At 37.1% G+C, this 15,850-nt stretch overlaps 1 protein-coding gene across 1 annotated transcript in view; it reads left to right on the top strand.

Moving 5' to 3' along the window:
- IFT74 (intraflagellar transport 74) overlaps positions 1-15,850 on the top strand; it is a 97,528-nt gene that overhangs the window by 36,836 nt on the left and 44,842 nt on the right. Inside the window, exons 9-12 of the mRNA XM_068974100.1 lie at positions 827-965; positions 2,368-2,430; positions 7,970-8,113; positions 9,686-9,726. Of these exons, the coding sequence (XP_068830201.1) occupies positions 827-965; positions 2,368-2,430; positions 7,970-8,113; positions 9,686-9,726 (387 nt within the window). The remainder of the gene's footprint in view (positions 1-826; positions 966-2,367; positions 2,431-7,969; positions 8,114-9,685; positions 9,727-15,850) is intronic.

The following is a 15,850-nucleotide window of genomic DNA, read 5'->3' as shown; positions in this document are numbered from 1 at the left end:
TGTAATGTTCCTATTATATTCTCAAGGAAATTAGCTGATTATTTTACAGTGCTAAAGAACAGTTGGTAATTTTGAAATATCAATTTTAATTAAAGCAGTAGATAAAGAAGAATTTAAAGAAAATATATTAATCTAAAGCTATGAACTTTAAAATCAGATTGCACTGTTGATTTCTTACTCTGCAGTGTAATCAGAGCTGTGTTACTTTAAATGATTTGGTAAACTTCCATACAAGATATCAAAGAATTCTGTAGCTAAAAGATACTTGAAAACCACTATTTTAAAATTTAACTTTCTTGTTAATCTTGAGGATATGATAAGAAGTGCAAATGCATTCTGATCTATATAAGACTTTAAGGATTTTCTGTGATAAACTTTGTATTTTCTTACAAGAAAGTGAAGTGGAGAATAAGAAAATAGAAGGATTTAGGGATTGAGAAGAGAAGGATGCTGAAAAAGTCTGTGTTGATGGGGCCAAATTCTGTGTTCATCTGTGTGCGCTTCTCTGGTAGCTCAGTGATAGTCTGCGTGCAGTGCAGGGGACGTGAGTTCAATCCTTGTGTTGAGAAGATCCCCTGAGGAAGGAAATGGCAACCCTGGTATTCTTGTCTGGGAAATCCCATGGACAGAGGAGTCTGGCAGGCTGCAATCCACGGTACTGCAGAAGAGTCAGACACAACTATGCAACTAAACACCACCAGCATAAGGAGTTATCACAAACTGTGGTTGAATAACTTTTAAGTATCCTATGTAATTGAGACTGAGTAAAGTTAATTGATTTTCTCTTCAATATAGTAAGAGCAGTATTGCATACTTTTGATTTCAGGAAGGAAAAACAAATTAGAAGTGTAGAAGAAGAAATTGAACAGGAAAAACAAGCAGCAGAGGGTATTATCAAAAATATGTCTCCTGAAAAACAAGTCAAGTATATAGAAATGAAAACCACAAATGAGAAATTATTACAGGTAATACTAGTTACTACTCTGTGCTGGGCTACAGCAATCTTACTACTGAAAATATGTTCTGAAAGTGGGCAGGATTGGCATCCCCTGAGAGCTTGACTAGACCTACTGATCAGAGTCTTCATTTTAACAAGATGATTCATACAAACCTTTAAATTTGGGAAACACTTAGGTAGAAAACTTTGTTTTCTTATGTTGTATAGTGACGTAACTTTTACTGTGTTATTCAGTTCTATGCATCATTCGTTTTTGCAGGTCATAAAGATATCAATACATGAAGCACTTGTTTTATAATGAGCTTTTAATGGAAACATTAAAAGGCCATATACAACAGAGCCATATGGATATTTACTTTCTTTCCTTTTCTTCTTTCCTAATAAACACTTTTTACTTGCTATGTCCTCAATTTGAACAGTTATTGTCCCCTAATTATGGTAAGCAATTTGGATGCCCTCTGAGGGGTTATTGAGACTGCTCTCAGCATTCAGTCATAATGGTGACTCAGATTTGGAAGGTATTATTGCCCTTTCATGCCCAGATTTTCCTTTAGCAAGCAATTAAAAGAGAATTAGTCCCTGCAAATACCAATGAATGTAGTTTTAGTTTCTCAGATAATCCTTTATTGACAAGTTAATATGACTTTTTATTTCAGACACAATTTATGAAATATGATAAAATATTGATGAAAGAGTGTGATAAAAATGCTGAAATACTATCAAAGTATAGCTAATATTGCACAGGGGTTTTTGAATGGGTCTAGTTGGCCCTTGAACAACTTGGATGTTAGGAACGGCAACCCCTGTGCAGTTTAAAACCTGCATATAACTTATAGTTTGCCCTCAGTGTCTGAGGTTTCACATCTACAGATTCAACCATCTTTGGACTGAGTACTATATATTTCTTGAAAAAAAGTCTGTATGTCAGTGGACCCATGCAGTTCAAACCTGTTATGTTCAAGAGTCAATGGTAAACAGTTGAAGGGTCTTATCCCTAAGAGTGAGCCATGTAAATTGCTATAGGTCTTGGCCTTAAGAGAAAATGGTCAAAAAATATGGAAACACGGTTAAAAAGTCAAATAAAAATTATAACTTTAAACAGTAACATCATTAATTTAAAGTCTTCTGATATTTGATATTCTCAGAACACAGTGATGATTCACTGAAAAGTTCTGGCTCCCTTTTAATAATTCATGAAGTATTTAAAAGGTAGATCATGGTAAGGTTTTTAATAATGATGAAATAAATTGGCAAAATAGAAATAATGAGTGTTAATAAATTCTAGTCAAATTATAAGATATGGGTTGAAAATGTTTACAAAAGTTCCTTCAACACATATATTTGACATGTCGATAAATGAACTATTCCTAATGTGATTTGAATATATATTTGCTTTTTTCCCTTCTTAGGAATTAGATACACTTCAACAACAGCTAGATTCACTGAATATGAACAAAGAGAGCTTGGAATCTGTAAGTATAAAATGAAGTAAAAGTTTTCATATTACTCAGCTACAAAAGGTAATTCAGTTGAGTGTATTAATGGAACTCATTCAGGTATATATTTATTTAGTAGTTTACTAACAGGAGTATAATATATTTTTTTCCCATTCAGGACTTCAACTGTCCTAGTTTAGTAAAAAAGTAGATTCAGTGGGCATGGAAACCCACTCCAGTGTTTTTGCCTGGGGAACGCATGGACAGAGGATGCTGGCAGGCTGCAGTCCAAAGGGTCTCAAAGAGTCAGAACATGACTGAAGCGACTTAGCACATCATGGCAGATTTAGTTATTGAGTACCTACCTGTACAAAAATCAGGGTGCCTGCTGAGGCACACAAAATCTAATGGTAATTTAGAAACGTGAACAAGAGACTAACAACAAATGAAGAAGGGAAGATCAGTTCGTTAAAGATGTAAAAGCTCGCATTTGCTTTATTATTGATCTAAAGCATTTTAAGGGCTTCTCTGGGGGCTCAAAGGGTAAAGCATCTGCCTGGAATGCAGGAGACCCGGGTTCGATCCCTGGGTCGGGAAGATCCCCTGGAGAAGGAAATGGCAACCCACTCCAGTACTCTTGCCTGGAGAATCCAAGGGAGGGAGGAGCCTGGTGTAGGCTATAGTCCATGGGGTTGCAGAGTTGGACACAACTGAGCGAAAAACATTTTAAAGTTCACAAAACGTATTTGTTATAAAATATTACAAAAGATGAATGTAAAAATGCCCGTTTCTTTTCTCTCTTTCTAGACAGTCTCACTTACATCTGCTGAGTGCTTATTATGTGCTCATTGTCATTTTACCTTCACAACAATCCTCTAATCCTATCTTTGTTTTACTGTTGAGAAAAACCTCAAGTCGGGTATACACTGGATATGCTGTCTGCAGCCTATCTTTTTTTTTTTTAATATAACATTCTCTCTCAAATATCTGTTCATATCAACTCTTAAAGTATCTCCCTCATTATTTGAAATTACTACACTGTACTACATCGTATGATTATATATAGCACAGCCTTGTAGATGACTAGGTTTTTCATAGTTTTTTAAGATTATAAAACAATGTGGTAGTAAAAATATACATTTTTTTGCTGAGTTACTGTGAGTATATCTTAAGATAAATTTCCCACATTGGGTAAAAAGTTACAAACTTCTAAATGTTGTGACATTGCCAAATTGCCTTCTAAAAAGCTTGTTTCATTTTATACTCCTAATCCCAATGTATGAAAGTGTATATTTCCCCATATATTCATTAACAGCATGCATTAATCAATCCATCATTTGCCTCCTTTGTCAAAAATAAGGTATCCTTAGGTGCATGGGTTTATTTCTGGGCTTTCTATCTTGTTCCATTGGTCTATGTTTCTGTTTTTTGTGACAGTACCATACTGTCTTGATGACTGTAGGTTTGTAGTATAATCTGAAGTCAGGAAGGTTGATTCCTCCAGCTCCATTCTTCTTTCTCAAGACTGCTTTGGCCATTTGGGGTTGTGTTTCCATATGAAATGTGAAATTTTTTGTTCTAGTTCTATAAAGATGTCATTGGTAATTTGATAGGGATTGCATTGAAGCTGTAGACTGCATTTGGTAGTATAGTCATTTTCACAATATTGATTCTTCCTACCCAGGAACATGGAATATCTCTCCATCTGTTTATGTTGTCTTTGATTTCTTTCACCAGTGTCTTATAATTGTCTATATATAGTAATTTTTGCCTCCTTAGATAGGTTTATTCCTAGGTATTTTATATGTTTTTGTTGCAGTAATGAATTCCTTAATTTTTATTTCTGATTTTTCATTGTTAGTATATAGGAATGCAAGTGATTTCTGTGTATTGATTTTGTATCCTGTGACTTTGCTAAATTCACTGGTTAGCTCTAGTAATTTTCTGATAGTATCTTTAGGGTTTTCTATGTATAGTATAATGTCATCTGCAAACAGTGAGAGCTTTACTTCTTTTCTGATCTGGATTCCTTTTATTTCTTTTTTGAAATAAATTTTTTTTATTTCACTCTTTTTGGCATTAGTACATATCTGCCTAAAACTACGTGAATTTAAAGAAATGTTACAATATTCTCAAATGAAAAAAATGTAAATCCTAATTCTGTTTAACCTTAGCTGGATTCCTTTGTGGGTTTAAAACAACCGATTATACAGAGTGAAGTAAGCCAGAAAGAAAAACACCAATACAGTATACTAACACATATATATGGAATTTAGAAAGATGGCAATGATGACCCTGTATACAAGACAGCAAAAAAGACACAGATGTGTATAGCGGACTTTTGGACTCAGAGGGAGAGGGAGAGGGTGGGATGATTTGGGAGAATGGCATTGAAACATGTATACTATCATGTAAGAATCGAATCACCAGTCTATGTCTGATGCAAGATACAGCATGCTTGGGGCTGGTGCACGGGGATGACCCAGAGAGATGTTATGGGGAGGGAGGTGGGAGGGGGGTTCATGTTTGGGAATGCATGTACACCCGTGGTGGATTCATGTCAATGTATGGCAAAACCAATACAGTATTGTAAAGTAAAATAAAGTAAAAATAAAAATTAAAAAAAACATTATGTCAAATATCAGTCAACAAGTATTTAGTATCTGCTGTATGCTCACTACTGTCCTAAGTATTGTTGATTCAGTTCACAGGGGTGTGAAAAAAAATCAGGTGAAGGATCAACATGAGCTTGAGTCTTCAGGAATGGTTTTATCAAGATGAAATTTGAACATGTCTATAAGTGGTTAAGTAAAATGGAAGGGGAAGATACTGTGAAGAGGGATACCTCAAAATGTCTGCATGTTTTTCTATTGATGTTTTATTATCATGACTTTTCACCTAAAGCTAATATATTGTTAAGTTGGTACAAAAGTAATTGTGGCTTTGGATTGTTGAAATTTGCCTTTTGATATTGGAATACATTCTTGAATAAATGTGGTTATGTTATACATCATTTTAATGCATATTTCTCACTTCATGTTTTCTTGCTAATGACTTATTACTTGCTATTTATTTTATATTTATTTTAGAATATAGAAAGGATGTTAGACAAAAAGCAAATTGGAGCAGTTTTTTTAATGTGAGGATTTTTTTTATTCGAGTTCAAAATGGGTCATAAAGCAGCAGACACAACTCACAACATCGGCATTGCATTTGGCCAGGAATTGCTAACAGACATACAGTGCAGTGGTGATTCAAGAAGTTTTGCAAGGAAGATGAGAGCCTTGAAGATGAGGAGTGCAGTGGCCAGCCATCGGAAATTGACAACAACCAACTGAGATCTATCATCATAGCTGATACTCTTAAATCTACACGAGAAAGTGCCTAAGAACTCAACATCAGCCATTTTGCAGTCATTCAGCATTTGAAGCAAATTGGAAAGGTGAAAAAGCTCGATAAGTGGGTGCCTTGTGAACTGACCAAAAATCAAAAAAATCATCATCCTGAAGTGTTGTCTTTTCTTATTCTACAGAACAACTATTTCTCGATTGGATTGTGACATGCAATGAAAAGTGAATTTTATGTGACAACTGGTGACAACCAGTTCAGTGGTGGAACTGAGAAGAAGCTTCAAAACACTTCCCCAAACCAAACTTATACCGTAAAAGGGTCTTAGTCACTGTTTGGTGGTCTGCAGCCCATCTGATCCTCTACAGCTTTCTGAATCCAGAAAGGATTCAACAGAAAGGGCCCAGTTCTTTGCCACAACAATGCCTGACCCCATGTTGCACAGCCAGTGCTTCAGTAGTTGAACAGTTTGGGCTATGTAGTTTTGCCTCATGCATCGTATTCACCTGACCTTTCACCAACCGACTACCACTTCTTCAAGCATTTCAACAACTTTTTGCAGGGAAAATGCTTCCACAACCAGCAGGAGGCAGAAAATGCTTTCCAAGAGCTAGTTGAATCCTGAAGCACAGATTTTTTATGCTACAGGAATAAACAAACTTATTTCTTGTTAGCAAAAATGTGTTGTACCTATTTTCATTAATAAAGATGTGTTTGAGCTTAGTTATAATGATTTAAAATTCATGGTCCAAAACCGCACTTAAGCTGTGTATATAACCCTTTGCCTGTGGACTTTCAGACATTTCCTCTTGTTCAATTTTTCCCTTTTTTATTATTCTTTCTCTTTTGCTTTCAAAAAGGAGGAGCTCTTTCTTCCCTCTTAAAAATCTTGTTAATGCCGTGGGCCTGGTTTCAGATGTCAGCATTAACTTTTATTTTTGTTAACTTAGAAAAATTCTTTAGATCTCAGATAATCAGTTTTCACATCTGTAAAACAGAATTAATGGTACTGTCTTACAGAGTTACTTTGAGTGTTAAGAGAATATGAAGTATAAAGTCTATACTTTACATATAAGAACATATTAAGTATAAAGTGTATATATATATAAGGTATATAAAGAATTTGAAGTATAGTGCCTGCCACAGAATACATGCTCATTAAATAGTAGCTTCAAATGTCATTTTCATCATTATAATCACCACTAACACCCCTAGCTCTTTTTATTTTCTTTTGAAATTATCCTGTCCTTTATTTTCTCTTTGTGAACAGTAGAACAGTGGTGAATACATGATCATTTTACTACTCATTTCTACTAGTTTCCTAGTGCTGCTGTAATAATGTATTACAAACTGAGTGATATAAAACAACAGAAGAAATATTCTAATACTTCTGGAGGCTAAAGGTCTTAAAATCAAGTATCAGCAGAGATTTGCTTCCTCTAGAACACTAGGTAGAATCCTTCCTTGCCTATTCCTAGGTTCTGGTGCTGGCTGTCAATCCTTGGTATTTGTTTCTTAACTTGTATCTGTATCACTCTATTCTTTTCCAGTATCATCAAATGGCATTCTCCTCATGTATCTGTGTGTGTGTGTGTGTATGTATCTCTGTTTTTATCCTCATGTATCTCTGTTTTTATCTTTTTCAATAAAGACAGCAGTTATACTGGATTAAGGTTCACCTTAATGACCTCAGGATATCAGAACTTAATTAAATCTGCACAGACTGCATTTCAAATTAGGTCATGTTCACAGGTGCTGGAGATTAGGACTTCAACGTATATTTTGGGGGGATATAATTCAACCCATAACATTGTAGGAAAGCTTATATATGATCTATTTAGGGGAAAATATCTTCCTTCTAGAGATGAGTTCTTTGGACTTTGGATTGGGTTTTGTGGTTCAAGTTATACATATATCATTTCATTTTCTTTATTATCTTCCCACTGGTAGAGATGTCTATATCTTTGGTTAGGTCTTATATTTAGAAACTAAAATAAACTAAAGTTACCACCTTCTTGTGAATCTTAGACTGAATAGCTTACACACGTATATAGGGATTTATTTTTATTCTTCAGTGTTTAGAATTTGTAGCATTCTTGAGTATTATAGATACTTGATATCTCTATTTAAAGAAGCTGGTAGTTTAAATTTGTCCTTAGTTATAAACTGGAAACTATTTCAATAGTTTTTGATAAAATACTAAAATTATTTTTTTTATTCTCTTTAGGAAATAGCACACTCCCAGGTAAAACAGGAGGCTGTATTGTTACATGAAAAACTTTATGAGTTGGAGTCCCATCGAGATCAGATGATTGCAGAAGACAAAAATATAGGATCTCCAATGGAAGAAAGAGAGAGATTACTCAAGCAGGTAGGAAAAACAAACATACTTATTTTAAAATGTCAGGATTTGGTAAATGTATACAGTTGTTTTATTTAAGGCATATGCATTGAACAGAAAGCCAATAAGCTTATTTAAAAAACAAAACGGTAAAAAGCAAACTCCACCTAAATTAATATGAACTGCTTGACCAAGAAAATCTAGATAAAAGTCATTTCTCACATAAAAACTTTTTATTTTTTTTTACTTAAATCCTAATTTTGTATGGTCTTCATCCATATTTGATCATTTTTTCATGTCTTGGTTCCTTACAAGAAAAACTCTTCTTATTGGTTAGTAAATAATTGGACAGTCTTACAGAAAATGTATTCCTTTATTTGCTTTAGGCCTCATATTTAGAAAATTAAGTGTCCCAAGGCTGATGACTTTATGTGGTTATTTCTATCAGTGCCTGGATGAAAGTGAATGGATTTAAAATGTCCTGTGAAATCACAGTATGTCAGCATGTTGTATCACATGTGTTCAGTAGTTTTCTTACTGCCCCAAGGCTGGCTTGAATTTAGCCTATTATTTATTCTGAGACACCCTAAAACACCCTAAACATATAGCCCTTAGGACCCTATATATTTGGGAAACCACTCTAGTGAATAACCTGTAAATGGGACTCCTTTGTGGTCTTAGATTGAATCCAGTGGGTTTGTAAGAACAGTAAGGATCACCTCAAGCTTCCCAGGTGGAATTAGTGGTAAAGAACCTGCCTGCCAGTGTAGGAGACACAAGAGGCGCAGGTTTGATCCCTGGGTTAGGAAAATCCCTTGGAAGAAGGCATGGCAACCCTCTCCATATTCTTGTTTGGAGAATCCCATGGACAGGGGAGCTTGGTGGGCTAAGTCCATAGGGTCACAAAGAGTCAGACACAAATGAAGCGGCTTAGCACACACAGGAGCTATTTAAGTATTAGAATCATTCTATAAAGGTACTATAATCTAGCTCTCTGAAACTCCTTGGAAAGAGATCATTGAAGGCAGGGGACTAAAGAGTGATCCCGGGATGGAATTGCTAAATAAAATATAGAATGATTAAGTTAAATTTGAATTTCAGATAAGCAATGAATAATCTTTCAGAATAAATATATACATAAAGATGATAAGTGTATTCCAAATACTGCATAGTACATACATACCACAAAAGTTACTCATTGTTTTTCTGAAATTGAAATGTAATGAGGATTGCTAAATCTGGCAACCCTACTTTGTGTGTGGGTTGGGAGTAGGTAAGAGGGGGAACAAGGGTAGGGAGACAGGCTCAAACATCCTAGATATTTATTTAAACTGATTCGGTCCTGAAAATGTATTAATCTGATTGTGCTTTGTTGGATAGGCATAGATATATCAGTCACCACTCTTCCTTTGAGGAGGAAAGAAAAATCTGTGACTAGTTCCCTAGTGATGTTCCTTTTAACTTAAAAGGTTGAATTTTAAGAAATAAGTTAAAAGAGACTAGATTTGACATTTCAGTACATGCCTTAGAAGGAAAATCTCTTTAAGATGGCCTAACAATGAACAGTTCTTTAAATTCTGTTTTCTCTTTATACATTTATAGGTTAAAGAAGATAATCAGGAAATAGCCAGCATGGAGCGGCAGTAAGTACATTTACATTAGGACATTTTACATTCATTTCTTATCTTTTAAATTGTGTAAGTGTATAAGAGATGCATATTGTTAGTCTTTTTTTTCAGTGGTTCATAGTGACAATGCAGCTTTCAGTTTTATTTATAGCTTTAAATAATTCTTTGAATGTTTAGTTAGGAGCCATTACATAGTATAATTACTTTTTAAAAACAGCTTTATTGTGATGTAATACATACTATACAATTCACATATTTAAAGTGTACAATTCAGAGGTTTTTAGTATATTCACAGAATTGTGTAACCACCACCTCAGTCAATTTTCAAACACTTCACTCACCCCACTAACAACCCATATCCCATCACACCTCTCATCCCCAATTCCCAGTCCTAGGCAACCACTCTGCTTTATGTCTCTATAGGTTAGCCTGTTCTGGACATTCATATAAATGAAAGCATACAATGTATAGTCCTATGTGGCTGGATTCTTAGACTTAGCATGTTTCCGTTATGGTTGGGGACACTGAGTGTACCAGTGCAAGTGCATGGGACCTTTTGAAGGAGGTCACCGTTATCTTTATTACCTCCACCATAGTTTGGCCTCAGGTCAAATAATGTGGCGGGAACACAGCCCCACCCTTCAACAGAAAATTAGATTAAAGATTTACTGAGCATGGCCCCACCCATCAGAACAAGACCCAGTTTCCCCTTCAGTCTCTCCCATAAGCTTCTATAAACCTCTTATCCTTCTCCATCAGAGGGCAGAAAACCACAATCACAGAAAACTATCAAATCTGAACACCACAGCCTTGTCTAACTCAATGAATGAGCCATGCCACGTAGGGCCACCTAGAATGGATGGGTCATGGTGGAGAGTTCTGACAAAATGTGGTCCACTGGAGAAGGGAATGGCAAACCCTTCAGTATTCTTGCCTTGAGAACCTCATGAATAGTGTGAAAAGGCAAAAAGATAGGACACTGAAAGATGAACCCCCCAGGTTGGTAGGTGCCCAGTATGCTACTAGAGATAGTGGAGAAATAACTCCAGAAAGAATGAAGGGATGGAGCCAAAACAAAAACAACACCCAGTTGTGGATGTGACTGGTGATGGAAGTAAAGTCTGATGCTGTAAAGAGCAATATTGCATAGGAACCTGGAATGTTAAGTCCACGAATCAAGGCAAATTGGATGTGGTCAAACAGGAGATGGCAAAAGTGAACATTGACATTTTAGGAATTGGTGAACTAAATGGACTGGAATGGGTGAATTTGACTCAGATGACCATTATATGTACTACTGTGGACAAGAATTTCTTAGAAGAAATGGAGTAGCTATCATAGTCAACAGGAGTCCGAAATGTAGTACTTGGATGCAATCTCGAAAACAATAGAATAATCTCTGTTCGTTTCCAAGGCAAACCATTCAGTATCACAGTAATCCAAGTCTATGCCCCAGTCAATATTGCTGAAGAAGCTGAAGTTGAATGGTTCTATGAAGACCTACAAGACCTTCTAGAACTCACACCCAAAAAAGATGTCCTTTTCATTATAGGGGACTGGAATGCAAAAGTAGGAAGTCAGGAAATACCGTGAGTAACAGGCAGATTTGGGCTTGAAGTACACAGTGAAGCAGGGCAAAGGCTAATAGAATTTTGCCAAGAGAATGCACTGGTCATAGCAAATACCCTCTTCCGACAGAAGGGAAGACTCTACACATGGACATCACCAGATGGTCAATACCGAAATCAGATTGATTATATTCTTTGCAGCCAAAGATAGAGAAGCTCTATGCAGTCAGCAAAAACAAGGAGTTGACTGTGGCTCAGATCATGAACTCTTTAAGCCAAATTCAGACTTAAATTGAAGAAAGTAGGGAAAACCACTAGACCATTCAGGTATGACCTCAATCAAATCCCTTATGATTATACAGTAGCAGTGACAAATAGATTCAAGGGATTAGATCTGATAGACACAGTGCCTGAAGAACTATGGATGGAGGTTCATGATGTTGTACAGCAGGCAGGGATCAAGACCATCCCCAAGAAAAAGAAATGCAAAAAGGCAAAATGGTTGTCTGAGGAGGCCTTACAAATAGCTATGAAAAGAAGAGAAGTGAAAAGCAAAGGAGAAAAGGAAAGATATACCCATTTGAATGCAGACTTCCAAAGAATTACAAGGAGAGATAAGAAAGCCTTCCTCAGTAATCAGTGCAAAGAAATAGAGGAAAACAATAGAATGGGAAAGACTAGAGATCTCTTCAAGAAAATTAGAGATACCAAGGGAACGTTTCATCCAAAGGTGGGCACAATAAAGGACAGAAATGGTATGGACCTAAGAGAAGCAGAAGATATTAAGAAGAGGTGGCAAGAATACACAGAAGAACTATACAAAAAAGATCTTTAGGACCCACATAATCACGATGGTGTGATCAGTCATCTAGAGCTGGACATCCTGGAAGCCAAGTCAAGTGGGCCTTAGAAAGCATCACTACGAACAAAGCTAGTAGAGGTGATGGAATTCCAGTTGAGCTGTTTCAAATCCTGAAAGATGATGCTGTGAAAGTGCTGCACTCAGTATGCCAGCAAATTTGGAAAACTCAGCAGTGGCCACAGGACTGGAAAAGCTCAGTTTTCCTTCCAATCCCAAAGAAAGGCAATGCCAAAGAATGCTCAAAGTACCACACAGTTGCCCTCATCTCACATGCTAGCAAAGTAATGCTCAAAATTCTCCAAGCCAGGCTTCAACAGTACATGAACCATGAATTTCCAGATGTTCAAGCTTGTTTTCGAAAAGACAGAGGAACCAGAAACGAAATGGCCAACATCTGTTGGATCACGGAAAAAGCAAGAGAGTTCCAGGAAAACATCTACTTCTGCTTTTTTGACAGTGCCAAAGCCTTTGACTGTGTGGATCACAATAAACTGTGGAAAATTCTGAAAGAGATGGGAATACCAGCCCATCTGACCTGCCTCCTGAGAAATCTGTATTCAAGACAAGAGGCAACAGTTAGAACTGGACATGGAACAACAGACTGGTTCCAAATCAGGAAAGGAGTACATCAAGGCTGTATATTGTCACCTTGCTTATTTAACATATCCAGAATACATCATGAGAAATGCTGGGCTTGATGAAGCGCAAGCTGGAATCAAGATTGCCGGAAGAAATATCAATAACCTCAGATATGCAGATGACACCACCACCCTTATGGCAGAAAGTGAAGAAGAACTAAAGGGCCTCTTGAGGAAAGTGAAAGAGGAGAGTGAAAAAGTTGGCTTAAAGCTCATCATTCAGAAAGTAAGATCATGGCATCTGGTCCCATCACTTCATGGGAAATAGATGGAGAAACAGTAGAAACAGTGTCAGACTTTATTTTGGGGGGCTCCAAAATCACTGCAGATAGTGACTGCAGCCATGAAATTAAGACACTAGCTCCTTGGAAGAAAAGTTACGACCAAACTAGAAAGGAAGAAAAATAAAGAAAGTGATGTCACTCAGTAGTGTCTGACTCTTTGCGACCCCGTGGACTGTAGCCTACCAGGCTCCTCTGTCCATGGATTCTCCAGGCAAGAATACTGAAGTGGGTTGCCATTTCCTTCTCCAGGGGATCTTCCCAACCCAGGGATCGAACTCACATCTCCCACATTGCAGGCAGATGCTTTACCCTCTGAGCCACCAGGGAAGCCCTATGACCAACCTAGACAGCATATTAAAAAGCAGAGACATTACTTTGCTAACAAAGGTCAGTCTAGTAAAAGCTATGGTGTTTCCAGTAGTCATGTATGGATGTCAGAGTTAGATTATAAAGAAAGCTGAGCACCAAAGAATTGTTGCTTTTGAACAGTGATGTTGGAGAAGACTCTTGAGAGTCCTTTGGACAGCAAGGAGATCCAACCAGTCCATCTTAAAGGAAATCAGTCTGGAATATTCATTGGAAGGACTGATGCTGAAGCTGAAACTCCCAATACTTTGGCCACCTTATGTGAAGAACTGACTCATTTGAAAGGAGCCTGTAGCTGGGAAAGATTGAAGGCGGGAGGAGAAGGGGACGACAGAGGATGAGATGGTTGGATGGCATCACCAACTCAATGAATATGAGTTTGGGTAAACTCCGGGAGTTGGTTATGGACAGGGAGGCCTGGTGTGCTGCGGTCCATGGGTCACAAAGGGTTGGACACGACTGAGTGACTGGACTGAACTAAATGTTTTGAAGGTTCATCTATGTTGTAGCATGTATCAGTATTTCATTTCTTTTTATTGACAAATAATATCCCATTGCTTGGATAGATCATATTTATTTATCCATTCATTAATTGACATTTGGATTGTTTCTGTTTTTTGGCCATGATGGATCATGCTGGTATGAAGATTCATGTACAATTTCTTGTGTGGACATATATTTTTGCTTCTCTTGTGTATTTACCAAGAGTGGAATTTACCTGGGAGTGCTGATTCACACAATAACTTTATATTTAACTTTTTGAGGAGGTGCCAGACTATTTTCCAATGCTGCTTAACCATTTTACATTTTCACTAGCAGTAACTAAGTATTCCAGTTTCTCCATGACTTTATCAATACTTGTTATTACCTTTTTTTTTTATTATTACAGCCATTATTGTGTGTGTGAAGTGGTATCTCATTGATTTGGATTTTCCTGATGACTAATGAATGATGTTAAACCTTTTTTATGCATTTATTCATCATATGTATATATTCTTTGGAAAAATATCTGTTCATATTCTTTTCCCATTTTTTTCATTCAGTTTTATTAATTTTATTTGTGTTTTGGCTGCGTTGGTTCTTCCTTACAGTGCGTGGGCTCTTTGTTGCTATATTCTGGCTTTCTCTAGTTGTGGAGAGTGGGAGCCACTCTCTAGGTGCAATGCAATGGGCTTCTGCTTACAGTGACTTCTCTTGCTTTGGAGCACAGTCTCTAGGGTGTGGGAGCTTGGTAGGTGTAGCTCATGGACTTAGTTGCCCCATGGCGTGTGGGATCTTAGTTCCCAGACTGGTGATTGAACCCATGTCCCCAGCATTGACAGGTAAATTCTTAACCACTGGGCCACCAGGGAAGTCCTCCCAATTTTAAATTGAATTATTAATTTATTTTTGACCATGCCACACAGAATCTTAGTTCCCTGACCAAGGATTGAATTGGAGTCCCTTCCATTGGAAATGCAGTGTCTTAACCACTGGACTGTCAAAGGAGTCCATTTATTGTCTTATTGAATTGTAAGAGTTCTTTATATATTCTAAATAGACTCTCTCATCAGGTAAATAACTTGCAAAATTTTTCTTCCATTATGTGGATTTGCTTTTTCTTACTTTATGGTTTTCATTGAAACACAGAAATTTTAAATTTTGATGATGTCTGGTTTGTTTTCTTTTGTTGCTTGTGCTTTTGGTGTCAAGAAACCAGTGCCTAATTCAAGTTCACAAAGACTTATGCTTATGTTTTACTTTTATTTAACTGTTTTATAGTGCAGTTCTTATGTTTAGATCTGTGATCCATTAACTTTTGTCAATGGTATGAGGTAGGAGTCCAGTTGTATTCTTTTCCTTGTGCATTTCCAGCTGTCCCAATACCATTTGTTGAAATATTCTTTCAACAAATGTTGTTTAATGTTCTTCCTCTGTTAAACTGTTTTGGTACCTTTGTCAAAAATCAATGTATACGGGGGGGCGCTCCGCAGAAAGAGAGAGGCAGCGGAACTTCCCTCAGCAAAGCCAAGGGATCCTGAGGAGAGGTGAGCCTGCTGTCCGCCAACCCAGCCCCTCGGCGAGCAAGAGACAATCAGACGCGACAGGGGTTCCGTCTAAGCAGTTCCGCTTTATTGCCACAAACTCTTGGTTTATATAGGCAAGCAAGGGGGTTTTGCGAGGGTTGGACCAATCACGTTAAAGGTCAAATTGTAATATGCCATCGTTGCACCAATCACGTTAGTCAGGTCGTCATGCGCTTCACTGTAACAGGAGTCTAGGGTGATCAAGCGCTGTCCACGTGCACGGAAATCAAGAGAGCCAATCAAAAGTTTTAACAAACTTAGGCCACACCCTCATCTCTTCCGCCAGGCGCTGTATTAGCTCTAAACCGCAAAGCTAGCCCTTCTTTTTTCAAGGTTTCCCATTTAGGGCCCCACA

This window comes from Capricornis sumatraensis, chromosome 6 (assembly GCF_032405125.1).
Source record: "Capricornis sumatraensis isolate serow.1 chromosome 6, serow.2, whole genome shotgun sequence".
In the NCBI taxonomy this organism is placed as follows: domain Eukaryota; kingdom Metazoa; phylum Chordata; class Mammalia; order Artiodactyla; family Bovidae; genus Capricornis; species Capricornis sumatraensis.
This window is presented reverse-complemented; position numbering and strand designations above follow the sequence as displayed.